This window comes from Gossypium raimondii, chromosome 8 (genome assembly GCF_025698545.1).
Source record: "Gossypium raimondii isolate GPD5lz chromosome 8, ASM2569854v1, whole genome shotgun sequence".
In the NCBI taxonomy this organism is placed as follows: domain Eukaryota; kingdom Viridiplantae; phylum Streptophyta; class Magnoliopsida; order Malvales; family Malvaceae; genus Gossypium; species Gossypium raimondii.
The window spans coordinates 62544600-62571696 of record NC_068572.1 but is presented as its reverse complement, the minus strand read 5'-3'; the positions used below and the strand labels follow the sequence as shown (position 1 = coordinate 62571696).

Below are 27097 nucleotides of genomic sequence, written 5' to 3'. Positions count from 1 at the left end.
AAACAGAACACAGCCCAAGCTACGAAACATTGCTTCTCAGTTGCAAAATGGAATTGATATGGACCATGGTATTTAATATAATTAATCTACAGATGACAAACATAAATACAATCAGGGCAGATATCTGTTTGTTAAGCTTAAGCTTAAGATAAAAATCATATATCATATTCATGTTCGCAAACTTTAGATTGTTTTGTATACTTTTTAACTTTCCAATTCGGTTATATGATACAAAATTCATCCTTAAGTTCGCCAAAGCCGCTCCACCAACCCATCCATTCAAAGGCTTACTAATACAAGCTTCCGTCTGCTTAGGAAAACCTTTGTATTTCGTCAAAACATCTTCAAATCCCATCCAAAATTTTCTCACTATCTACCATCAACTACCTCTGTCTATACTATACTATCCGATCAAGTCTACTATAATTCTATTTGACAACCTACAAAGTAGGGGTATAGTACAATAAAACATGTGTACAGGATCTCTTGGCTCCTCTTGGCCTATAAAAGGAAATCTTTGTCTTAAGGGAGGACGAATACCGCAAATCTCTACTATCACTTTTCTTTCTCTCCAAATGCAATTTCATCCGAAGCTTTTATCGTCCTCACAGTGTGAACCACCTTAAACCACCACCCTGCAAACCACAAATTAATCATTGGTGTCATCTGAAAGAAACAAGACAAAGAATTATAAAAGTAAAATAATATAAGTGATATTTAAAAAATAATAATAATACGAGTACGATAAGAATAAGCTAGTAAATTAGTACTTCTTGCTATGAAGTTCTTTCCCGACACAGAACTGAAATAACAGGGTTAGCAAAAGTTGCACTGGTACATGGGTCCGTTAGTTATGGTGGTAGGCCATGAATTAATCACTATAAATTTTATCAATGTGTTTTACTTTACAAAACCAACCCTCCCTCCAACGCCATCACATACTAGTTGCAATGTCTTCTTTAGTCATTCCCAAAAATCACTACAATACTGTCATCATTGTTTCCAGCAAATGCACCATTAATGTGCAAAATTCCCTTCAGGCTAATCAGAATATCTACACTGCCGCTGAAGAAGAACTAAAGAATATTTGCTCAAGTCATCGGATTGAAAATGGTTGTTGAAATACAGACCTCGATGGCAGTAAAAGGATTATGACATTGGCCTGAATTTGTTGGATTTTGAAAGTCAAAGCAATCGAATAGGAGAAGAATACCTTGTATTTCAAAGTCTCAGGCAGCAATACTCCCTGGTCTCGCCTATTGGAGGAAGTCATTCAAATGTATTACACCATTGCATACATCTGCAAAACATGACTGCCATTACAAAATTACTTTTTGTAATAATGCAGTCTCAACCACCCATGCATTCCTCCATTTTGGTGACTAAAAATCAGCTAACCTACAGATACCACGGTTTTATAAATATATCATATCATAAAACTCTTTTGTTTGTTTCTAATACTAGAAAAGTTTTCTCATGGTCCTTACAAAGTCAACCTGATACACTTCCAAAACCCGTTACCAACTTACCCGTTGAAACTAGAACTCCCTTGTCCCACTCCATCCTCGAAGCGCTCATCCAGCCTTGCAATGCGTGTACATCGTAGAAGACTGTCCTCAATCATTGGGGTAACCCCTCCATATTATTTATATGTTTGATCCGATAATAATAATTTTAAACTGATCTCAACAATGAAAGGATCAATCACAATTCAAAGCAAGAGAAAAGACAACGGGTGACTAACTTCACTTGAGAGACTAAAGACGAAAATATATTAACTTTGTAGCCAATAAATTAACTTTGCTTTTGCAAAATGCATTATCAAATAATCAAATACATCAAAGTGAAGGAATCTTTTCCCAAAGAAAAAACAAAAACAAAAATACTACAATATGGTTCAAAGAGAACCAGACTTCCTCATGGGGTTTGTTGTCAGTCAACAGTCACAGATGGAACTTGTGCGTCTTAGCATTGTTTGAAACCAAGTTTTGCGATAGGGAGTGCAGTGCAGTGCAGCCTCCAACACAAACCAAGGCATCTACTACTGGTCTCAAACCCATCCTACCCAGATCATAAGTCACCAATAGACCAACCATTACCATAAACAACTAACACCATACATCTCAATTTATTCGCCTTCTCCTATCCCTCTCTCTGGCTCTATCCCTGTCATGATCATCCCTTTCCCTGCTTCCACTCTTTTCACGATAGTCTCGCTCCCTTTCTCTCCCCCTTTCACTTTCCAGTTCTTGACCTCTACCTCTATCCCTATCTCTATCCCTGTTCCTTTCTTGCTCCTTTTCTGAACCATTTTCTCTATCCCTGTCTCTGTTTGATGATTTCCGCGGAGGGCTCTCACTTCGGCTTTCACTGCGGTGCCGCTTGCTTGCAGAGTCACGTGCATCATCCCGCCTATCTCTCCTCTCTGCAATTTCAATAATGTTTAAACTAATATTAGGGTATGCCTTCAACTCAAGAAAGCACATTAACTTATTACAAGTCTTGCAAAGTATCAACAATTGGTCAAATGGCAAAACTTACTTCTTCCTGAAGTATCTTCACCAGAATCTGTTAAACCATATTCAGATTCTAGCCGTTTTCGGTGAACAGCAACCCTTCTCTCAATATCCTCGGCATTTTTAGTTCCCCGCTCCTCAAGGGATTCTCGATATTCTATCAAAGCAACCTCCAAACGTCTCAACTTCTTCCTGTTGTAATATGAGCATAGTGAAACATTAATAAATTAATAACTGCATGAGCAAATTCTACTGCACAGTTGATAAGAACATTTTGGTTTTTGTTTTGTGTGCCTCAAGAAATGTAAATTCATCATACCTCTGCGCTTCATTGATTGCACTTTCAGATGGAGCTGAAGTGTTCATATGAGTTCCAAACTCCAATTCATCAGCCTTACTAGGGCCATCAACAGCATTCTCACTTCCAGAAGACAACCGAGTGCTTCTCTTTTCTTCATCATCACTGTCATCATCCTCTCTAGCCCATTTAGAGGCTGGCAAAACAGGATCCGTTTTATCTTTCTTCGTGAATGCTTTTAGTTCAGGCTGTGGGACTGGAAAGGTTTCAGCCAAAGGTACAGAAACTTTGTGTTCTGAATGGATCTCATCCTCTCCAAAACAGGTCCATTCAGACAATCCCACAGACTCTGGCTCAGCATTTGCACCTCTCTGACCACTAAGATACCTACTAGAACTAGATCGAAGCTTCAGCTCATCATCTAGTTCATAATTCCTCTGCTTTTCTGCATCTTCCAAACTTAATAGTCGAGCAACCATTATTTCTCTACCACCAACAAGAGACAATCCATTATGTCTACAACGTCTCTCCAGCTCAGCAAATGGGAGATCCATTAGCTCCTTCATAGCTGCACCTTTGCCCATTGCCAAAGCAGCATCTTGGTTGGCCTTAATCCCATTAACTGCATCTTCTGAACTAATCTTATTTTTAATTGCTGGAGCATTACCACATATAGAATGAAAATGGGCCACACCAGAGTTTCCTGATCGAAGAAAAGTAGCTCGCAGTCCATTCACATATGCATCTGAAAAAAGAAACCAGTCTGACCATACTTGCAACACTTTCAGAACCCTTTCCTGAAGAAAACAAGAAAAGATCAAAAACCCAAGAACCAGATATAAATACATGCGCATGGCCACAAGCCAGTTCATTTTTCAGGTCCCAGCAGAACAAACATAATATAAAGCACACTGGAAGCGGTATAAAAGGTCAACATTATACCTACCTTAAGGGCCTCGGCTGTGATCCTTCCCGTCACACTGCGGTACAAATCATTAAAGCTCTCCATTATATCAGGCAACGTTGCTTCAAATTTGGTACGGTATGCAGATGCATTTTTAACAGGAGCACTGCTGTTATGAAGGATGTCAGAGACGAGCATAAGCCTTGCAACTTTAGTCGGAATTGGTGTCTCTTTAAGTGTCAAGGACTCGGTCAAAACTTCAACTATCTGCAGGAGAAAATGAGGGGTGGACACGTATCAATTTTAAGTTTCATAATTTTGTTTAAAGATTCAAACTGAGGAATGAAACTTAATGATATAGATGACTCTGCATATAATCACTCAACATGACTACTAGACCTGGAATGTTGTTCCTTTCCCTTGTAAATTTTCTTTTGTGTCCACAAATCTACTTTTTTAAAACATTTAAAATAACAATAAGAACATTCAAAATGAAAACCCTCAAGAGAAACCCAGCCAGGAACTATTAGAGTTTGAGAACAGGAGACAACTTATAGAGCATGAAATGCAGTAAGGCATGCTGTAGATATAAGTAATACCTCCCCAGCAGCATCAGCATTATCCAAAGCAAATCCCATAGCTTCCTTAATCTGACTCCTCTCTAAAGTCAAGGCTCGTAGCATATCCTCAAATTCATCCCTTTGAGGATCATTAAGTGTTCGTTCTGGCTCCAGCCACTGTAATAATCAATATAGTAAAGGATTATTAACTCACTCAAATCACAAAAGAATCGCACATCGGGAGCAAAACAAGTTCATCTTTGGAATACCCTGCTTCTTCCTGCAGCATATGTGGCAGTGTAGTCCTTTTCATGCTCTGGACTTCTTGTAGTTGGCAGAGGAGGTGGTACCCATCTAAGGAGGAAAAAGAACAAAAAATTACGCATCGCCAATACTGTCTAACACAACTTGTGAAAGGAACGTAATTAACAGGAAAATGTTGGCACATTATTACCTTCCACTACCAGTTATCATGATAAAAGGTTCCGTCCGCCACCTTTGAAGTGTATCACCCTGCATTCCACAAACATGGAAGTTCTTCAATAATTATTCCTTCTTTACATATATCCCAAGTATGGCGTATTAAGTTGCAAAACAATGCCAGGGACAAAACTAGAAGATGCATTCAGATAGCTAACACAATGGACCTGAGCGAAAGAATATAATCTCCAGACATAGTAAGTATGTTCCTTTGAGCCAAGCTCAAACAAAAAGCTGAATAGAGGATTGCCACGACCCCTCTCCATAATAGCTTGTTCAAAAGCACATCCTCCATCAAGAACATAAAGAGCCATTGTATCAATGACATGGCGAAGATGGTCATCATCAGGGGGTGGAACCATTATATCTGGAACATTTGGTGTAAGAACCTGACAGGAAGATATATCAAATAAAGAAGTAACTCAGGCAGATATCAAATTGCCATTTTCTTAGAGAAAGATGAATGTAATTCAGTTAAAATACCAATTCAGAGTTCTGATTTGGAACAGATGTCACTGGTGGGCCTGAAGGACCGGATAAGATTATAGAACTACCCTGCCAATCAGAAACCAAGCTTTAGAATTACAGCATAGAAAAACACTAGATGGTGGGTTTTGTGAACTGCCTACTCAAACCAAAGCTATATTATCAGATCCTAGCTTCAAAAGAGATTAGTGGCTTAAGCATCTTTTACACAAAAACATATAAGCACTTTAATCAATTGAGCTTAGAATACTTCTGCAAAAGAACCTAACCAACCTCCTTACTCCTGATGGCCATGTGTCCAGGTGGGGGAGCAGGTAATGCTTGTGATGGAAGAGCAACAGATTTACCCCACCCGATTTTCAACTCATATTCATATACAACAACTCCTGCCAAATAAACATATACTGATGTCATATACCGGTTAAAATTAAGTAACAGTTATATATTACAGCAATTAGATTCAAATCAATCATAAATTACCAATAACATCACAAAATGAAGTAAATACAAGGGGCATTTCAGCTTTACAGAGCTTTGGAGATTAGATGTCACAATTTGGAAAAGCTTCAAATAGGGCTTTACTAGAGTAAAAAAAAAAATGGCATCAACAAGTTCATTTAAGATTTTACTTTGTTCAAGATGGTACAGCAAGCCTTAATCCCCAATATATCTGGAGTTGGCTATAAGACTAAGAAAAATTTACATTCGGCACACAAATCCTCCTCCTCCAATCATTCCTAACAGTTATATATTACAGCAATTAGATTCAAATCAATCATAAATTACCAATAACATCACAAAATGAAGTAAATACAAGGGGCATTTCAGCTTTACAGAGCTTTGGAGATTAGATGTCACAATTTGGAAAAGCTTCAAATAGGGCTTTACTAGAGGGAAAAAAAATGGCATCAACAAGTTCATTTAAGATTTTACTTTGTTCAAGATGGTACAGCAAGCCTTAATCCCCAATATATCTGGAGTTGGCTATAAGACTAAGAAAAATTTACATTCGGCACACAAATCATCCTCCTCCAATCATTCCTAACAGTTATATATTACAGCAATTAGATTCAAATCAATCATAAATTACCAATAACATCACAAAATGAAGTAAATACAAGGGGCATTTCAGCTTTACAGAGCTTTGGAGATTAGATGTCACAATTTGGAAAAGCTTCAAATAGGGCTTTACTAGAGGAAAAAAAAATGGCATCAACAAGTTCATTTAAGATTTTACTTTGTTCAAGATGGTACAGCAAGCCTTAATCCCCAATATATCTGGAGTTGGCTATAAGACTAAGAAAAATTTACATTCGGCACACAAATCATCCTCCTCCAATCATTCCTAACAATCACCATCCCCTCTTCAAGAACTAACAGTTTCACATCCTTATTATCACCTGCAATCATGTCTTTTGCGGTCTCCCTTGAACCTTTTACCATACAAAATGTAAATTTGATCCATCCTTATTACAGGTGCACCCCTTAATCTGCACCCTATGTAGCTAAACCACCGTAACTATTTCCTCTCACCTTATCCTCCATAGGAGACATCCCACCCCGGAGATCCCCATTTTTCAGTATGTCTTTCCCAGTCTTACCACATTGCTATTATCATGCATCTAACTTAGAGCAAAAAGGACAGTTCAAGAATCAAGGACATCAAAATGCACTTCTCACAAGATTAATGACACAACTTCTACGAAAAGGCACTAAGGAATACCTTGCATTTCATCTTTTGCAGCTTGTCCATCAGCTCTATTCATGAAAGCTACAAAGCCACAATTTCTTTGCCGTCGCCGCTCTTCCTCTGTCCTAGGCCACATAATCTTCACACTAGCAATAGGCCCAAATCTTCCAAAAGTCCGAAGAAGAAAATTTTCATCAACCTATTAACAAGAACTTATAGATAGAAAAAATGAACACTTACCGAGAAACAAAGTGAAAAGGAAGATTAAAAGCAGCAATTAAGAAACAACAGCAACATACCTTTGGTGAGAGATTTCCAACATAAAGATTTGTTGTTTGAGGATCACCATCATCAAACGATCCAGGCAGTTTTCCACTAGGATCAAAATCATCAGGGAGTTCATCAAAGCGACTGGATGGCTGGGAAAGGAACAACCAAGGGATAAGATTCATATACCTTTATGACAAAAGAAGAATAAAACAGATAACATGCTGTACAAAATAGAATGCTACATGAGAAAGACAGTGACAGATAAACCATCAGCCTACATCTAAGTGCAAGAAACAAAGGGAAGAAAGTTGAAATATGAATAAATTTAGTCACTACTATTGAATAACATTCGAGTCCCACTGAAACACTTACAGCTGAATTGTCACTATGACGCCCATCACGCCAATGTTCACGATCCTGATTTCTTCTCTCCCTCATTTCTTGTTCATGCTTCAGCTCCTCCATAAAATGATCAATGTTCCGAGACTTCCCCTTCTCTTTTTCCTTTGGCCTCTCCTCCTCCTTCTAGAAACAGCATTGTCAAAGTTTAAAACAAAATGTACATATCACACATTGAAAAACTCAGTTAGGAATGAATTAAATTTAAACATATGCCATAATTTCACTAACAGAATTCACCTTCTTCTCAGATTCCTTTCCCTTGGCAGACAAAGGAGGTGGTATGAAAGATGGAACATACCTGCATACATACAATGAAAGATAAACTTCCATTTTACAGAAAGATTCCTTTTCACAGTTCCATTCTTTAACCAAAATTCGTCACTTTTCCTCATCAATGAACCTTAAAGGAGACTTTCTAGGGGAACCATCATTAAAACATTTTATGTCACAATAAGGCATACAAAGCTGTTCCTAGATTTCATTAGTGAATTCATTTTTAGCCAAAACTTGTGCAGTTGGCGTGCAAGCATGCTGGAAAATCCTCCTATTAAAACCAATAAAAAGCATTTTAAAGAATTAGGTAGCAGAGAGATAGAGTTTTCATTTTTTTTTTTATTTTGAAGAGACAGATGGAAATTCAGGTTATCCGAATTAGATCACACCATAAAGTAGAAGGGAAAAAAAGATCTTTCTTCAATGAAAAATTATTCATCAGAACTTCATATGTGCTAATATGACTGCACAAAATAGAATCACCACAAAATCCTAAAAGATGTAGTATCCCAAATGTCATTAACAAAAGAAAATGCTATAATGAAGTTTGCAAACTTAAATGAAACAGAAAGGCAAACTGACATGCTAGAATCGTTCAAAAGTCAAATTAAATGTGATTATCTAACCAGCTTATAAATTCCATGAGTAAAGAAAACCATTCGGGCAACTAATACCAACTAGTTTGTTATAGACCTTAATTAAGCTGAGGGACCTCCTAATCTAAAGTTAAGGAAACAACATCCATTTATTTTCCATCTACCAGAATGACTGCTCTGACTGTAAATTTTATCTAAATTTCTATACATTGTACCTATTCAAGCAATAAATAAGAATAACAGCAGGGTTACTGACTGCATGACATGAAGGGGTAAAATAATATAATGTCAACTAAAAATGATATAATAGCCAAAATTCCAGGATAAACTTTCTAGCCAACTATAATTAGTACATTGCCTTTTGTCAACTGAAAGTAAAACACTTAAAGTTTCTTCTTCACTATGCCAGAGATGGCCAAAATCAACATATTAACTTCCCAAACAGTTTCATTTTGAACTGCAGATTAGGACTTATAAATAAACTAAGAAAGGTAGTAATTCCACAATGGGGTAGGGATAAGGGTTTAAATTCAGAAGATAATAAATAACATGTATTTCCTTTGTAAAGTAAAAAAAGGCCCTGACAGATTATTTTTTTTTCAAATTTAATGATATCAAAGTGCAACAAGGTGCTATACGAAAATCTTTCATGATATTATAGAAGCTTTTAAAAATATAAGGTTGGAGCGAGAATACCACTAAGTCACCATGTAACTTTTCAAATTATGATATCAAGCCAAAAGAACATTAATATTGCAGCATGGTTAATCAAAAGCAATTATTTACCTACTTCCCTTCTTTGGAACAGACACCCCATCTTTGGCCTTTTCACCTGCCATCCGCAAATGAATAAACAAGGCCCATATTTTTATTAATGTGTTCTCATGATATGATACGGAAATCATTCTACTTGCTCAAATCACTGACACTTAAAAACCGAAACAAATATATTAAAATTTCTGCCGAAACAAATATTGAGTGCGTTCCTGAATCAGACTGACCTTCAGAATCGGGCTTGAATTTCTCATTGGGATTGATTGTTCCACCTCGAACAAATGCCTTCGACCCAGGTGCATTGTCTCCTTGAAAAGAAGCCACGAACTGCTCGTATAACCGAGCAGTTTCATCCTCCTCCCTCTGACAAACGCGCCGGGGGGGGGGGGAATAATTATTTTAGCTCAAAGAAGCAAACAGAACTGAATCGAAAGGCACGAAACCAAATTAATTAGAGCTGTGAACTTTGTAGCTAAAACAAATCGTAGTACCTTCTTCTTGGCTTCCTCCTCTTCTCTGTGCTTCTGGAAAGGAGTTTTCTTGCGCGTGATCGAAAATGAACTCATCTTCAACTGGTTGAATCAAAGACTCAAGACCCTTATCCTTTAACCACATAATAGAAAATTTTAAAAAATCAACTAAAACCCCCAAATTGATTCAATCCCTAACATATAGTAAACCCTAACAAATTAGACCTCCCAAGGTTACAGGTAGAGAGAAGGCGTGAAATCCTACCTGGCCAAATGGAAGAATTTGTGCGATTTGGACTTCGGAGAATCGATTGTTAGGATCAGTTCAGAGACAAATGAACCCAAAATAGGAGGCAAAACAACACATGAAATTGAGCTCTTCAGTACAGTCACTTACTTACTTCCATTAAATTGAAAACATTAATATTAGGTTAAAATGTGCCTATAGTCACATTACTTGTCGAAAATTAAGAATTAAAATTCCTTTTTTAATTATAATTTTTTAATTATATAATTATTTATTGAGTAGTTTTTATTATTATTTCAAAATGTTATAACAACAATTTTAATAAAAAATAGTTAGATATAAATTTTAAATTTTAAAAGGTAAAAAGATTAAATTTTTAAAAATATAAGTATATAGATCAAATTTCCAATTTTTGATAAGTAAAGAGGCTATAGGCAAATTTAACCGTTAATATTAATAATATTGTCTTCCAAAATTATATAGGTATTGTTTTGGTAGCCCCTCGACCTGAGTAGCTTTTTACCTTCACGGGTGGGGGTGAGCATTCGATCGAATCGAATCGAAAATTTTCGAGTTAATCGAATTTTTGAATCTCATTTTATCATCCTAACTTTATTTAAAGTTTTCTTGAATCAAGTCAAGTGAGATGGAATTCGAATTGAATCGAATATATTTGTTCGAGTTAAATTTTAAAAAATAATTTTGGGTCCTTGTAACCATTGTCACCCATCATAATAAAATTTGTCCACATTAATCAAATTTTTATTAACTTTCATCACTTCATAATTTATTTATTAATTTTTATATATTGGTTAGCTTCTTTGCTTGCTTAGTTGTTTCAATTATCTTTAGATTCTTGTCACTATGTATTTTAGAATTAAAAATATATTAAATGTAAAAATATGATTTTTAATAAAAGTTATTTTAAAAATAAAATGTGAAATTGATACCAATATAAAATTTTAACACAAATATTTTATGGCATAATTAATAATTCAATTTTAATATAAATATTCAATATGACTAAACAATTCAATAATATAAATAATATAAAATGTGAAATTTAATTTAATAATATAAATAGTAGATATAAATAAAATTATTACTATTTATGTTTAGTGATTTTTGGATAATTTTGATTTTTTATTTGAGAGTAAAAGGTGAGAAGTAAAAGTTTAGGGAAAAATAAAAAAGTTTTGGGAATAAAAGTTTGAGGGAAAGTAAATAAGGGGAGTAAAATTTTGGAGGAAAATATTAAAAAAAAATTGGAGGGGAGAGGATTTGGGATAGATGAGAGGTGAGATGGAAGAGAATAAAAGTTTTAAGGGAAAAGTGGGAGTAAAAATTTTGGGGGAAAATAAAAGGTTTTGAGGGTTTTTGGGAGTAAAATTTTGAGAAAAAATAAATGGCAGAGTAAAATTTTGGTGGGAAATGGATTTTGGGTAGATTGGGGGGTGGGGAGGGGAGGGGAGGGGAGTAAAAGTTTTGGGGGGAAAGTGGGAAGGAGTAAAAGTTTTGAGGGAAAAGTAAAAAGGTTTGAGAGTTTGGGGTAAAAATGTAAAATATTATAGTTTGATATTCGAATTATTCGAATTATTCGAGTTATTCGAATTCGAAAACTCAACTCGATTCGAACTCGAAATTCGAAAAAAAATCGAGTTGATTCGAATAACTCGATTCGTTTAACTCGAAATTTGAATTTTTTTCGATTTTTTCTAGTCGAATCGAGTTTTGCTCACCCCTATTCACGGGTTCGACAGAGAAGGGGAGCCTGAACTTTGCGCAATGACAATACAATAATGAGACCGGTTGAAAACTCGGGTTATCCCATTGTTAGAAATTTATGAGGTTTTCTTAGATTAAAATTAAAACGGTTTAAAATATAGATTAAACTCAAATTTAAATATTTAAAATTTAAAACCGGATCGATTCATTTATTTTTTAAGTTTATTTTATATATTATGTATTTTATATTAAATGTATTATTTTATGATGTAAATATTAAAAATATTAATTTGTTTATGTGTTAAAATTTTATATACTATTTTATAATATTGATACTGCTTCTATTTATATTTTTATAATTTCGATTTCTAAAGTTATCAACGAAAAATGGTGCTCTGTAAAATTTTTAAAGTGAATTTGTATTTCTTTAAATTGACACTTCAAAAAAATCAAGAAAATAATAAAATAATAATTTATTAAATTAGATTTTGGTTTTTTCTTAGGTCACCAGCAAATAGTTATTTCAATATCATTTTGAAGAAAAATGGGAAAAAAAATCTTATAAGCCCTTCTTCAATTATTTTTATTTTTATTTTTATTTATCATGATCTATAAAAAAGTTCTTATTTAATATTTTATTTTATTTGTACATCATTTATAAAAAACATTTGAAAAAACAGAATTAGTGCGCCTTTGAAGCAAAAATGAAATAGATAATTTGATAAATACTAATAAAAGAATGTAGACTCAGCTCTAAATATATCTTTTTGTTGTAAATTAATTAATAAATGAATATACTAAGTCTTAATTTTTTTATAATTCTTGTAATTCAATTCTCTTTTGTAGCCTATAGTGCCGCAAATAGAGAGCAATTATCAACTTTTATATTCAAAGTGAAAGTTAAATCATCCTTTCCTTTTCCTACCCTTCTCTCTTATTTTATAATTCTCTCAAATATAATTGGAATTCAAAATACAATAAATTGTTTAAATAAATGGTTGTAAGATCAATAGATGTAAATAAAGACTCATTTCACCTTTGCAAAAATTATGAACAACTTCTTTGTCCTAAAGTACTATATTTAAGTGTCATGGAGTATTGATGTATCTTGCAAACAACACAGGACCCGATCTAGCATTCGTTGTAAACTTGTTAACAAGATTTAGTTCTTCTCCAACACAGACATTGGAATAAAATTAAATATGTATATAGATATCTTAGAGAAACCATTGGAATGGGGTTGTTTTATTCATGTTAAGATCGACCTGATTAAGCAACAAGAAAAAAAATAGCAGAATAAATTGAAAAACTAAACACATAAATTTAACGTAGAAAAACCCCTCCAAAGAGGATAAAAAAACCACGGGCAAAGACAATTTTACTATGATGGTAAAAGAACGAAAAGTACAAAAGATTGAGATAAAAACTAGACCCCGAAAACAAAAAACCCTCAAAACGTAAACATAAAATTCTCTAAATGTGTTATGAGTTCTAATATCTAATGGGCGTATTTTCTAAGGTTGTAAAAGAACCTATTTATAGGCTAAATTAGTAGGTCCAATAAACTATACTAATAAATGCTAAATATATTGTACTAATAAATACTAAATCTTCTAGAAAGAAAATATATATATATATATATTTTAACTTGACTTACAAGCAATCTCTTAGAATTTGGGCCACACAACTCTAACAATCTCCACCTTGACACGAATTCTTACAACGCCATCTTTGCCAAAGCCCACCATGAGTCTATCTTAAACTATGCAGGGAATTAACTGAGTTGAATGTGTGCATAAAAGCTAGGAGACTTCTAGCCTTCGACTTGTGCACTACCAAATTAAAACTAACCCGGGTCTGATTTTCACGAACACAGTGCCTTAACTTTTCAAAACCTACATCCAAAAAAGAACCTCTCTTCAACGAAATAATCATACATTTTTCCCTCATATGACCAAGTTGTCTCCGCTCCAAACGAGTTGACTTCGACTCCGTAACGGACGAGGGACGTCTGATTTCATCGGTCACTGTAGAACCTTTCAGAATATAAAAACTGTTGGTTCTTTTACCTTTTAACAAAACGAGAGCTCCACAAGATGCTTTAATGTTGCTCGACTCGATGTTGATTCTGTATCCTTTCAAGTCTAAAATACTCAAGGAGATGAGATTCTTTCGTAAATCAGGTACATACCTAACATCTGAGAGTGTCCTAATCGTCTCATCGTGTATCCCAATTTTAACAGTACTAATACCAATTACCTTACTAGATAAATCATTTCTCATGCACATAACTCTATCTTCAATCGAACTGTATGTGGAGAACCATTCTCTATTGGGACACATGTGGAAAGAACATCCTGAATCTAGGATCCACTTGGACGTGAGCTTGGAGTTATCGCTCGTTGACACTAACAAGAAATCATCACCACTTTTATCGACCAAATTAGCATCAGCTACATCTTCCTCGTTACTCTCAGCAGCTCTTTTATTTCACAGTTTATAACAATCTGCTTTGACATGACCTAACTTTTTACAATAGCTACACCTTTTGTCTCGTTTCTTTAATGCTATAAAAATGGAAGCTTGCCTATCTGCCTTGCTATCCAAGCCAAACTCATTGTCAAGTTTGTCTCTACTTAACAAATGACCATTCACATCTTCGAACAAGAGTTTGTTTCTGCCATAAATCAGGGTTTCCCTGAAAGATTTATATGAATGGGGTAAAGAGCATAATAATAGCATAGCCTGATCTTCATCGTCGATATGATCCTCAATGTTCTTTAAATCATTTAAAAGAGTAATGAATTGACTGATGTAATCTCTAAGAAGCTCACATTCGTTCATGCGAAACGTAAATAGACGTTATTTCAACACTAAACGGTTAGCCAAAGACTTAGTCGTATAAAGAGTTTCTAACCTTTTTCATAAGGCAAATGAGGTCATCTCCATCAATACCTCCTCCAATACCATATTCGCGAGGCACAACTGGATTGCAGACAATGCCTTTTCACCAAACTCTTCCCATTCTGTTTGATTTAAATTCTCAGGCTTTTTCTCGGTAACAACATTTTTCAATCCGGTTTGAACTAGAATTGTCATCATCCAAACTTGCCACAGATTGAAATTTGCCTCACCATCAAAATTCTCAATTTCAAACCTTGTTGTTGCCATCTCTAAACGGGCTGACCTATGAAAATTAAACTAGCTCTGATACCACTGTTAGAATCGACCCGATTAAGCAACAAGAAAAAAATAGAGGAATAAATTGAGAAATTGAACACATAAATTTAACGTGGAAAAACCCCTCCAAAGAGGATAAAAAACCATGGGCAAAGATAATTTTGCTATAATGGCAAAAAAACGAAGAGTACAAAAGATGGAGATAAAAATTAAACCCCGAAAACCCAAAAATAAAGAACCTCAAAACGTAAGCACAAAATTCTCTAAATGTGTTATAAGTTCTAACCTCCAATGGGTATATTTTCTAAGGTTGTAAAATAACCTATTTATAGGCTAAATTAGTAGGTCAAATAAACTATGCTAATAAATTCTAAATATGTTATACTAATAAATACTAAATATTCTAGAAAGAAAATATATTTTGTTTAACTTGACTTGCAAGCAATCTCTTAGGGTACGTTTGGTTCACTGTAATGGAATAGAGTTGTAATGGAATAAAGTTGTAATCAGTAATTTAATTGTTTGGTTGAATGGCTTGTGTTTGGTTGAATGGAATGATATTGTAATTCAATTGTAGGTCAATGATTATTGTTATTGTTATTGTTATTAAATTCTAATAAGATTATTATTAAAAATAATTTAATAAAAATAATAAATAATTTAACCATATTTTAACATAATTATTATTAAATATAATTTAATAAAATAATATATAATTTAATAAAATTCTTAATATAATTATTATATGAATTAAAAAATCATAATATATAATACTATAAAAATAATATATAATCTTTTTTGTTATTTTTAAGCTGTAACACATATTTAATGTGCTAAAATATCATTAGTGAAACAAATAATTTAATTATTCTACAATAAAAAACAAAATATTAGAAGTAGAGGTGTTCATGGGTCGGGCCGAGCTGGGCCCAAAAAAAATTTCAGCCCGCGTCCTAGGCCCGGGCCCGGCCCGACCCGAAATATGGGCCTAAAATTTTATCCAGGCCCAACCCGAGAAAAATTCCTAAGCCCGAGATAAACACCAAAAATTTATTTTTTTTAAAAAATATTTTAAAAATATTTCAAAATTAAAAAAATATATATTTATTATATTCGAGCCGGGTCGGGCCTAGGCCAAAAAAGTGGTGCCCGAGGCCCAATCCGTTTTCTAAACGGGCCTCATTTTTTTGCCCAAACCCATATTTCGGGCCTATATTTTTACCCGAACCCTCCCATATTTCGGGCGAGCCGTCGGGCCGACCAGGCTGCCTAATCCATGAACACCTCTAATTAGAAGTAATAAATAACTTGAGAATTATATTTCACATCCAAACATAATATTCATATATTAACAAAAAGTTACATGATTTCATTAGTTTATATGTCATAATCCATATGTTATAAAATTTTACAACATCAAAAAGTTACAACATTGTAATGACATTCTATCATGTCATTATACCATCCAAATATTACAAACACAAAAAGTTACCAAAATATCATCAACACAACCATGATTTTTAATGGTCAGCAAGAAATCTTCTGACCCATTCCAGTCGCACAGAAGAAGGTAAACCAAAGAAAATGAGCATTTGCGTTGGATGATCTGAAATTTTGCTCAATGCGCGATAGCACTCATCCTCAGTTAAACCTTCTACTTCATATAATGTTGGATATAAATTTAGACCTCTTTCTTGAATGGTCATTTCTGACTTTTGTTGAATTAGCACTTTGGAGGAAATACTCCTACTGATTTCAACGCCAACGGTCCGTATGTTTTTCACCAATAAAGTGGCAGCATCATGAAGTGAAGTAGAAGAAATATGATCACTTGCATCATAAATTTTTTTTTCTTTTTTTGAAAATGTGGAATCACATTGGTTTCTAGCTGGTTGCGGTTGTGTAGCTGAAACATCCATGTCATCTAAAGAAACATCAGCTTCGCATCCATAGAAATCATTTCTTTCTTCATGAATATTTGTAGTAGCTACATCCTCAACATCTATTTCTTTAATAATATCAGCGACTGTTTGAGCATCTTTCCCAGTGGCTCGATATTTTGCGTAGATGGCAGTAAATTGGTCATAATAAGGGAAACTACGATATTTGAATTGACCGGCTTCTTTATGACTTTATAAAAATGAGGAATTCATATTAGATATAAGTTTGGTCAAAATAAGATAATAAATACTTGAAATAATTCTTACATTTATATATGAGTTCCATACCGCATCTTCAGCAACGACAAGCTGCCTATGTTCATCCCAGCCAAAACCGCTATTGTTTTTTCCACTAAGCATGTCATAAACAATTGACCAATCACTTTTCAATGTCCTAATCCTCGATTCAAGATTAGGTTTAGCCTTCAACATGGCATTGGGTAAAACTTTTTCTAACATTTTTTCCAACTCATTTAATTAACCAACTTTGAATCCCGTATCAGCATTAAAGGTTCTAACATTGTGCAAGTCGACCATACAGGCAACCAATACAACATCTTATTCTGGAACCCATTTCCTTTTGGTTCCTCGAGAATTTTGAGAAGAAACACTTGATTGTGAAAAACCTGACATAACTATCTTAAGAAAAAAAACAAATTAAAATTAAGTTCAATATTATGAATCAAAAGGTCAACACTTTATAAAATTATAACACATGATGAATCAAAAGAAAATAAATTATAATTCAACAAGTCTTGTACAATACAAAAAACAATTCAAACACCACCAAAGTTTCGTAAACTAGATACATGAAATAACATAAACAAATTAACGTTTACTATTTTTACCCTAAACCTAACTAATATCTAGATGTTTGCCATTCATCGAACATTTGGTTGGCTAGTTCCATCCTCCAAGTAGCCCATGCATCCGATGGATGAATATTTACGATATTCGATTCATCGTCATCTATCACATTACTAGATAATCCTTCTCCCAACTCCGCTTCAATAGGATCAAGATTCATATAGGTTCGAATAAAATTATGGAACAAACAACATGCAATAATGATTCTATTATGCACCCTCACAGGATAGAATGATGGACTCCTAAGTATTCCCCATCTAAGTTTTAATAACCCAAAGCATCTTTCAATAACATTACGTGCTGAAGCATGTTTCATATTCAAAAATTCTTCCAGAGTACTTAGCTGGTAACCCTAACGCCACTCATTCAAATGATATATTTGTCCTCTAAAAGGTGTAAGAAATCCCTCACAATTTGTGTATCCAGCATCAATTAGATAATAACAACCTATAAAAAAATTATTTGTCATGGTTAATTTCCCCAAAAAGTATTATCTTAAAGATTAATTCAAAGTCCTCTAATGTTGCACTTTACTATGAGGAACTTTTAGTCCATGTCTTCTACTAATGGCATCTCGAAGAACCCGTCCATCAGTAATAGAACCTTCCCAACCAGGAAGAACATAAACAAAATGCATATCAGGTGTACAAACACCTAACATATTTGTTGTTATGTCACCTTTTCGCATTCGATATCTAAGTTTATCAACTATTGGAACCCTAATCTTGATGTGGGTTCCATCTAAAGCACCTAAGCAATTCTACATCACATGTATAAAACCTTGAGTTAGGATACTATATTTAAATCTAGATCAACTAAATTATATACAAGCTATATATAGAACTCACTCCAGTACATTGAACCATTTCCACCTTGGGTCTATAGAATTAGTTGTAATTGGCTCTGCCTTTTTAAATAACACATCTTGTAAGCGTATGACAGCATTTAAAACATTGTGAAATGATTTGCTAACGGTTTCCCTGAACCTATTAAAGTGATGTTTGATAACTCAATTTTTAAGGTGATGAGAAATGATATGTAAAAACATTGCCACAAGTTCATCAACAAGCATGTTCCTTGACGACTTCAATCCCCCTAAAGTTTATAACATCTCACATAGTTTAAAAAAAGGTAATTCTATTCATCCTAACTTGTTCAATACAGGTCTCGCCACTAGCATATACAAATCTTTTCACATAATCTAGTTTTACATAAAAATCTAAAATATATGATCTAATATTTGGTCTATAAGTATGTAGGCTATGGATGACACCCAATGTAAGTAAGAACCAATTCGCAACTGTACACATTTGCAACCATATTGTCAATGCAAGACCAATTCTTTTACGCCTCACACTTTGAACTATTAAAGGCAGACGAGCCATTACTGCAAGATATTAAAGTGTTACATATCTTCAAATTGTAGTAAAAAAGGTCACATTTCTCCAATACTAATTTCAATAACAATAAAATAAAATCAAAGAATTTAATTGCCAAAGAACTTACAGTGATTTAGTGAATACAAGATGCTTAACTGTGGGTAGAGGAAGCAATTAAACGAGTCAGAGAAGAAGAGGAAGCAATAACATACTATCAAAGAAAAATGAACAATACATATTAAGAATCTTTATAAAGCACAAAATAGAAATTACAACTATCTTTGCAAGGAAAAAACTTGAAATTCATTTCTTTATCAATCACCCAAAAAAGAGAAAAAAAAGAAAGAAAGAAAAAAAAAAATGTGTTTTGTGGATTTAATTAATTGATGACTGACGTTTAATAATTATTTTTAAAAAATACCCATTTGATTAATATGAATTTAATGATTTTTATAAGAAAAGAAAATAAGGTCTTAATTTCTTTTATTTTGTATTAACTCAATTCGATTATAGGTATATAGTGTGTTAAATATCTTAAAATTATGTATTTTAAAATATTTAATTATTATTTTATTTAAATAAAATCTAAAACTCCATATACATTACATTCTTACCATAACATGATTTGTTTGTAACATTTTACTTACTTTTTTTTGTTTCATTTGTTGAGATAATTTTTTAGTGTTAATTATAATTTTAATCAAACAATATAAGTAATATAAAATATTGTTTAATTATAATTTTAATCAAACAATATAAGTAATATAAAACATTGTTTGAAGACCAAAATTAAATATAACATAAATTAAAGATATCAAAATAAAAATAGTTTAATAATATATTAAAAGATTAAAATAGTTTTAAATGAAACATATCAAAAATAAAAACATATCGAAAATTAAATATAACCAAAATGTTCTTGTTTAAAGTGAAAAGATCAAATTCGAATTGTAAATGTAGTTTAACATGTATATATTGTCTTTCCCGTATTACTAGAAAAGAGTAATGGTATCATCATTCCAGTGGAGATATTTGTTTATGTCCGTTTTCCTTGTTCATTTTTGTTGTTGTTGTTGACTCTTGGCATTTGGCAGCCTACGAGGGTGTGCTGCTCTTTACCTTGGCAGCCTCATTTTCCATTAAAAAATTTCATCTTTCCAAAGTTGAACACATAACCAACTTACAACAAACAGTGGCATCCAATGAATACAACATTGAAATGCTATGACAGACTCAAAGTTAGTTTGTTCTAAAGGTAAAAAGAAAACGGAAATTCACTTATTAGCCATGGGATTGTTAATAACAATAGTTATAAAATCTAGACATACGCCTCTTTTACAACTTAAAAGAACTTACAGGATGTCATATAAGTTTGAGAGCAAAAACTATTAGCTTAATTAAATTTCTAAGCGGCCAACCGAATATTAGTAAATAATGAAGGAATATAAAAACAATGCATGTTTGTGAAAGTTACCTGATACTTGTTTGTCCACCTGCATCAGTAAATAATAAAGATGTTATCAAGACAAGAAATTGACATCACTTGTGTTAAAATATTAAAACTCCAAATGATAAAAGAAAGCAAAATTGCAGAACAAGGGATTAAATGAATACATTTCAGTCTAATACTAAAGCATTAAAATTCCACAACTTAATACTATAAGTTTTGATGAAGTTCAGTGGCTTTGAATAACAACAAACTTGGAATCAGAAAAGAACCTTATGTGTTAAATCATAAACACAAATATGATACATGAATTAACTGTGTCATGTTAGTTGTGTTTGAAAATGTAATATTGTGTTTATTTCATTGTTTTCATGTCTATTAGACATTCTATGGCCATGTCACATTTTCGTACTATATCCAAAATTGTCAGGTCAAAGTACATATAGGAAGAGCACAGAACCAAAAAAGTAGAAGCAAAATGCATTTGGTTTTTCCACTATGTCATTTGGTTTTTCCACTATGTGTGAGTTTGAGGCTTGTATATAAATGAAAGCCTTTGGATTGTCTCAAACCAAATGTCCATCTGATGCATATCTTAAGTCTTCTATACCATAGAACATATTGCTTCATCTAATTTTTATCTTAAATCTAAATATATTTCCCCAAAGTAGTCTCCCATATCATTTGAAGACTCCCATTCAAGATATAGAATATGGCATGTGAAAGAATAATAAAAAAAAAAGAACCCCCTAGGAATGCAAATGATGATAAATTCTGTAAACTCACAGATTGTAGCATTTCATTATTGCGCATGATATCCGCAAAGAAAAAAGAGAGAGGGTAAATTAGACCTTTCATTTCATCATATAAATGCAGCCTGACATAGGCAAAATTCAATGATATCACGGGAAATTCATACTTAGAAGTCAGAACCAACTTGAAATTGCACATGCATGTAAACAGATTGGATATAAAGTTTAGTAACGTTAAATTAGCCGCTGCAAACTGCTAGTAAAACCACAAAAAAGAAGAAAAAGAAATTGCACAAACCTAGAATTTAACCAACTTTTCCACCTAAAAGTTTTCCAGCACAATAATTCAGTTCCAAAGTAGCTCAAAATCCAGATACGATCACAAATTCTTTTCAATAATCTCTTCTCAGCACAACGTTAAAAAACACTTCTCCAAGTTAAACCATTTACCACTTAATCAAGCAGATCAACTACTAACCAAACAAACTGTAACTTACAAGGTCCAATCTAACAGCCAAAACTCAAAATCTCGTTTTCTTTTATCATAATTTCCCAAAAAACACTCAGCAAATCTGTAAATTAATTAGCGTTATTGATCCGCTTAAATGTTAATATAAAGATACAATTAGTATAAAAGACGAAGAGAAAAATCAAAGAAAATACAAAAAAAAGTATAGAATAAAAGAAAATATAACCTGAAAATAGCCGCCAATAAAGTGAAGAAGCTTGGACTTCGATCAGTCCAATAAGAGAGAGAGCGAAACAGTTGGGTCAGAGATCTGAGACGGTGGAGCCGGCGAAAGATGCGAAGATTAAGAGAACTTGAAGTGCGCGTAACGTATGATGAAAGTGAATAATCGGAGCCTTGACTTTGCTGGCAGTTTCCTTTTTAAGTTTGCAGAAATAGCTTTTGGATTGGGAGGGTAAAATAGGGTTGATATGGCAATGGATAGGTAAACGGTGAAGAGGGAAGGGAATAGAAATCCACAGAAATCAGACAATTTTATTGCATAGGCTCGTAATGGAATAAACCCGTAATAGGGCATTCCATTGAACCAAACAAGTGTTTAGGGTGGGCCCACAGAATAGGGTTGTAATGGCTATGCCATTACATTGAACCAAACATGGCCTTAGAATTTGGGTCACACAAACAATTCAAGTGATTTAAGATCTTAATTAAGTTGGCATTAGTTGTTGCCTCTTCAAATCATGGAAAAATAATTGCAATACATGAGGCAAGCCGAGAGGTGTTTGACTAAGGTTTTTGACCTAACATATCCAGAATTTATATGATTGGCTTCTGCAAAAAAATATGTCAATTATCTTATACAATATAATGCAATATGTAAATCTTAGTTGAACGGTGGTTGCTTCAAATGTGATATAAAAGTTCAACAAATTCATTACAGTGATAATTTGACTGATCTTTTTACCAAGACATTGTCAATCACAACATTTGAAAGTCTAGTATACAAGATTGAAATGCGTCAACTCAAAGATGTACTGTGATGTTGCCATTAGAGTGAGTATAAAAGATGTACTTTGATTATAGAATAATAAAAGTTTTGTCCCATTGGATTTTCTTGACAGCTTGTAGTAGTGATTGTGTATCATTTTTCATTCATTAGGTTTTTATCCTACAAAATTTATCCTACAAAATTTTTCCTAATAAGGTTTAACGGGGAAAATTTCCGTTAATGAACATCCAAGGGAGAATATTATAAATCAATTAATAAATGAATGTACATATAGCTTCCCAAACCTCCCAAATCCATTCTCTTATAACTCCTAAATAATTTATATAGTGCCTTAATTCTTTTTTGTAAACTATTGTGATTGAAGTCCTATAAATAGGGTCAAGTATGGGATTTTTATATTTAAGTGAAAGATGAATCATCTTTCGATTTTCCTACTCTTCTCTCTTGTTTATTCTATAATTCTCTTAATTTATAACACTTTTATATATTTTGTGTGATGTTATCAATGTTTATATATTGCTTTAAATACTAAAACCATAATTTTCTTAATTAATAAATACTAAGGGCACGTTTGGTTCTTGTATTTGGTTGGATGGAATGATGTTGTAATAGTATAAGAAAAAAAGCTGAAATGACCAGAGTACCCTTAACAGATTTTTTAAGTACATAATTATTGTTATTAAATTTTACTAAGATTATTATTAAAATAATAAATAATTTAATCATGTTTTAATATAATTATTACTAAATATAATTAAATAAAAATAAAAATATATAATTTAATAACATTCATAATATAATTTTTATTAAAATATGAATTAATAAAAATCATAACATAATCTCATGGGATCATAGTTGCCAAAATTACAAATACTGATCCAAAAGCAATAATTATTATCATTTTTATATATATGAAAAATATCAAACATTAATACACCAAACAAACTCATGTTTTAACTTCTCTATGAGACTACCCTAGCCAACCAAAAATTTGTAGACCAAATCAAAAGCCATGCAAAATGGATTCCACCATAAAGTGTTGGAGACATGGGAGATACAAATTGCATTGGTAGCCAACCAAGTTATCACCAAACTTAGATCAACCAATGTATAAATGAACACTAACAAAGCATGATAAATGGTAGTATAATTGATGCAGGCACACAATGAGTAGGAGCATATCGGAGAATTGCTTTTTAAAGTCTCAGCAGTGGATAAATATTTGAATTATTGAACAACAATGGATTAATTTACACAAACATCCATGGAAAGTAATGACAAAGAGGGGTAAGTAGGAATTTTTCCACATGTTACCCGGTTCTGTCGTGTTCGAATTTTCCTAGAGCTGAACATCATGTACAACACAAGACAATTTTTGTCACTTGACTTCACTTCTTCTGCTCCTACAACATCTTTAGGCTTGACATATTTCTCATAATATTCTGATACACGAAAAGAGTCATAACTTATAAGCATTCTAGGAATAAGAAAAAAAAAGGCATCCTTAAAATGCCATTGCAAAAAGAAGACATGAAATGCATGTTGCAGATAAATTAGAACCAGATTTTGAAAGTGCATCTGCCATAACTTGATCTAATGTTTCCCTGGCCACAGTTTCTGTAATGTACAGAAAATTGACATCTAAAACAATGGTATGAACTAACAGTGTATCTATTTTAGAGCCAAAAATAGAAGAAATAAACAACAAAAACTAAAAAGCTATCTCAATAAGATTAAAAAATGAGTAACAGGTAGCGTAAATGGGTCAAAGAACAAAAGATAAAGATATTAACTTCTTGTAATATAGAGAATGATGAAACTTTGCATATTAGAGAATACTCTACAGTGAAGACCTGGAAAAAGAACAAAAGATAAAGATAGTAACTTCAGATGGCATGGTAATATGCAACATGCAAAGTTAATTTCATCTGATAACCAATAGAGGCAAAATTATTAATACATTTTGTAAGTTGTATTATATGTGCAGTCAAAGATTTCCTTTCCCATCTCTCTTAAAAGAAGGATACATTACGTACAACTATTTGATCCCAACCATCATGAATGTTTGTGTCACAGAGGATATCAGAATTGCATACAATTAGTACTAGGAGAAAAAAGAATATAGAAAATGGGTAAGGGTTTCAAGCAACAACACCTTGTTTGCAGGTTAGATAGTATGCATTTACAGATGGAAGGGAAAAAGAAAAACCTTTGGCACAAGAGGAGTGTTTCTGTCCTTCTGGATTTCAGCAACAACACCTTTAATCTCTATTCCTGTGATACCCGTGAATGGTTAGCCCCCAAAAAATCCCTTTAACACTAGCAAAACGAAACATAGCGTACAATGATATCTATACACATTTTTCATTACAAACACGAAATGCTATTGAACTTCAAACCCAAAACAAACAATATAAAAAAACCAAAATAATAAATTAAACTTACCAAAAAAAAAGCCCCAAATCAAGATAAGAATCCAAAGGGTATTCAACAGATTTATGTAAACAAAGTATACCCAGACACAGATTATCGACTAAAGATCATGACTTTGGGTATTCAATTCAACAAAGCCAAAACATAAACTACTGGAAAAGGAAAGATATTGATCATCAAAGTTCAACTTCTTGTTTGCAGCTTAGGAAAATAGAAATAAATTTTAAGGCAGATAAACAAAATAGGGTTTTGATTTACATAAAAAACAAGATCAAAGTAGAGGTAGAAAAGGTAAACTCACTGAAAGCCTGGCAAGATAGAAATTCAGATCCAATATTTTAGAGATTTTGTTTATTAAAAAAAACTAGAGATGATGGCGAAGGGAAGAAGACTAACAACAATTGTTGATAATTGATCGGAGCCTTGCCGTTCCCATAATCGCTGGGATGTACGATGGCAGACGTGCGCATTTCTTTGGAAAGCTCCACCTTCGACATCAATTTCTCCATATTTTCCAGCACACACAAATTCGCCACACCCAAAATCCTAAAACAGAGAGTCTTCTATGCATTTTATGCAAAACCCAAGAAGATCTCTTGCTATTATTACTAGAATGATGAGTGGAGTGGCAGGAGATTTTTATCTGAAATAAAAGAAAAGCTATTACGAGAGGCATTGAATAGGCATTTAGAGCCCGACCCTCTAAATGGATATGCAGTGTTTACGCCTTGTAGCACGTGGAATAGGGATGGAATGGAATGGCCATTCCGTCGAACCAAACATGTCTTAATAGTATAATCACAAAAAAAAAAAGTTAAAACACAACACTTGTTGAAGATAAAAAAAAATTGTGATCAATAAGATTGAAGTCGATTGTTGTGACAAGTATTACGAGAAAACAAAGAAGGTGACAAGTATTACGAGAAAACGAGAAGGATTGGTGTTGCGTTGTGCATCTGCAGTATTGATAAGAAAATGCATTTATTTCTCCTTATGTTAGAGAAAGAGTTCATGATCAACAAGTTTTTGAAATAACTCCTTATATTTGATTGGTGTTGGGCGGGTTCGAATGGAAGCAAAAACTTCTCAATATTTTGGACAAAAACTACTAAGGATCTTGATTGTAAATTCTTCAAAGGTAATCGAAAAATCAGCAACAACTGACTTATTTGTGATGGTCTTGATTTGTTGTAGATATTTTACAATACTTTTGGCTTATTTTGTGACTTTAGTAAGTTGGTCATAAGGATTGGGATTCGTGTGTGGCTTTTGTTTACATATAGAGTATGCAAAAAGGCCCGTGATTTTTATGAAGTATCAACGGTAGCAATCATGGAGGCAATTGAGACCAAAGTGATAATGGCTTACTAGATGAGTCGATCTTGGTGAAAGCAAATGTGATAAGTAGGATTTATTTCGATAATATTATTCACTTCAACATGTTTTTGTGGAGCGGGTTTTGGTGCAATTAAGATGGCTTTTAAGATCATGTCCATCTAACAACATGGTAAATTGTGCATTCCAATTTGAAAAGTTGGAGCTATTGTGAAGCCCAATAGGTAATTGGAATGCTCTGAATTGGACAATTTAAACAGTTGTAGGAGTAGTAGTGTTGTCAGAAGTAATTACTGAGGGGATTGGGTTATCGGCAACCATTATTAGAAAGTTTGATTTGGTTAGGAAAAATTTTGAATGACTTTCGGGATTAGAGATATTTGGCTCTGTATACCATATAAGGTATAGAAAGAATGGAGAAGAAGGCACACATTATTCATTGATAATTTATCGAATTTATACAAATAGGAAATTGAATAAGGTAATATCAGTTATTCTAATAACATCAAAAGATAACAAAATAAATTTAAATTAGAAAAAAAGATAATAAAAAAAATGATAGACTAAGAAAAACTTGATCAAGCTCATATGGTTA

At 33.1% G+C, this 27097-nt stretch overlaps 1 protein-coding gene and 1 long non-coding RNA gene across 13 annotated transcripts; both read right to left on the bottom strand.

Moving 5' to 3' along the window:
- Positions 1-1749: 1749 nt before the first annotated feature.
- Positions 1750-10142, bottom strand: LOC105793023 (protein RRC1). Of its 8 annotated transcripts, none has more exons than XM_012621953.2 (18): positions 9985-10142; positions 9741-9852; positions 9477-9612; positions 9262-9307; positions 7844-7904; positions 7577-7726; positions 7234-7353; positions 6968-7133; positions 5518-5630; positions 5242-5313; positions 4926-5147; positions 4733-4791; positions 4548-4632; positions 4318-4455; positions 3761-3985; positions 2836-3611; positions 2542-2708; positions 1750-2425 (listed from the first exon to the last, which is right to left on the bottom strand). In XM_012621953.2, exons 2-18 carry the CDS (start codon positions 9813-9815, stop codon positions 2124-2126), a joined length of 2913 nt encoding a protein of 970 aa, XP_012477407.1. In that variant the 5' UTR covers positions 9816-9852; positions 9985-10142; the 3' UTR covers positions 1750-2123. The 8 variants fall into 8 exon arrangements, with proteins under 8 accessions (XP_012477407.1, XP_012477405.1, XP_052490620.1 ...); XM_012621951.2 differs by having other exon boundaries at positions 7577-7729; positions 9985-10141; XM_052634660.1 differs by having other exon boundaries at positions 7577-7729; positions 9741-9821; positions 9985-10109.
- A 6052-nt stretch (positions 10143-16194) lies between these two features.
- LOC105793018 (uncharacterized) lies at positions 16195-26131 on the bottom strand. Of its 5 annotated transcripts, XR_008198656.1 has the most exons (6): positions 25564-26120; positions 24944-25008; positions 21952-24176; positions 20532-20550; positions 19185-19212; positions 17531-19065 (listed from the first exon to the last, which is right to left on the bottom strand). It is a non-coding gene; the product is annotated as an uncharacterized LOC105793018 (long non-coding RNA). The 5 variants fall into 5 exon arrangements; XR_008198653.1 differs by adding an exon at positions 16195-17001 and having other exon boundaries at positions 17079-19212; positions 20532-24176; positions 25564-26131; XR_008198655.1 differs by having other exon boundaries at positions 20532-24176; positions 25564-26123.
- Between the last annotated feature and the right edge of the window lie 966 nt (positions 26132-27097).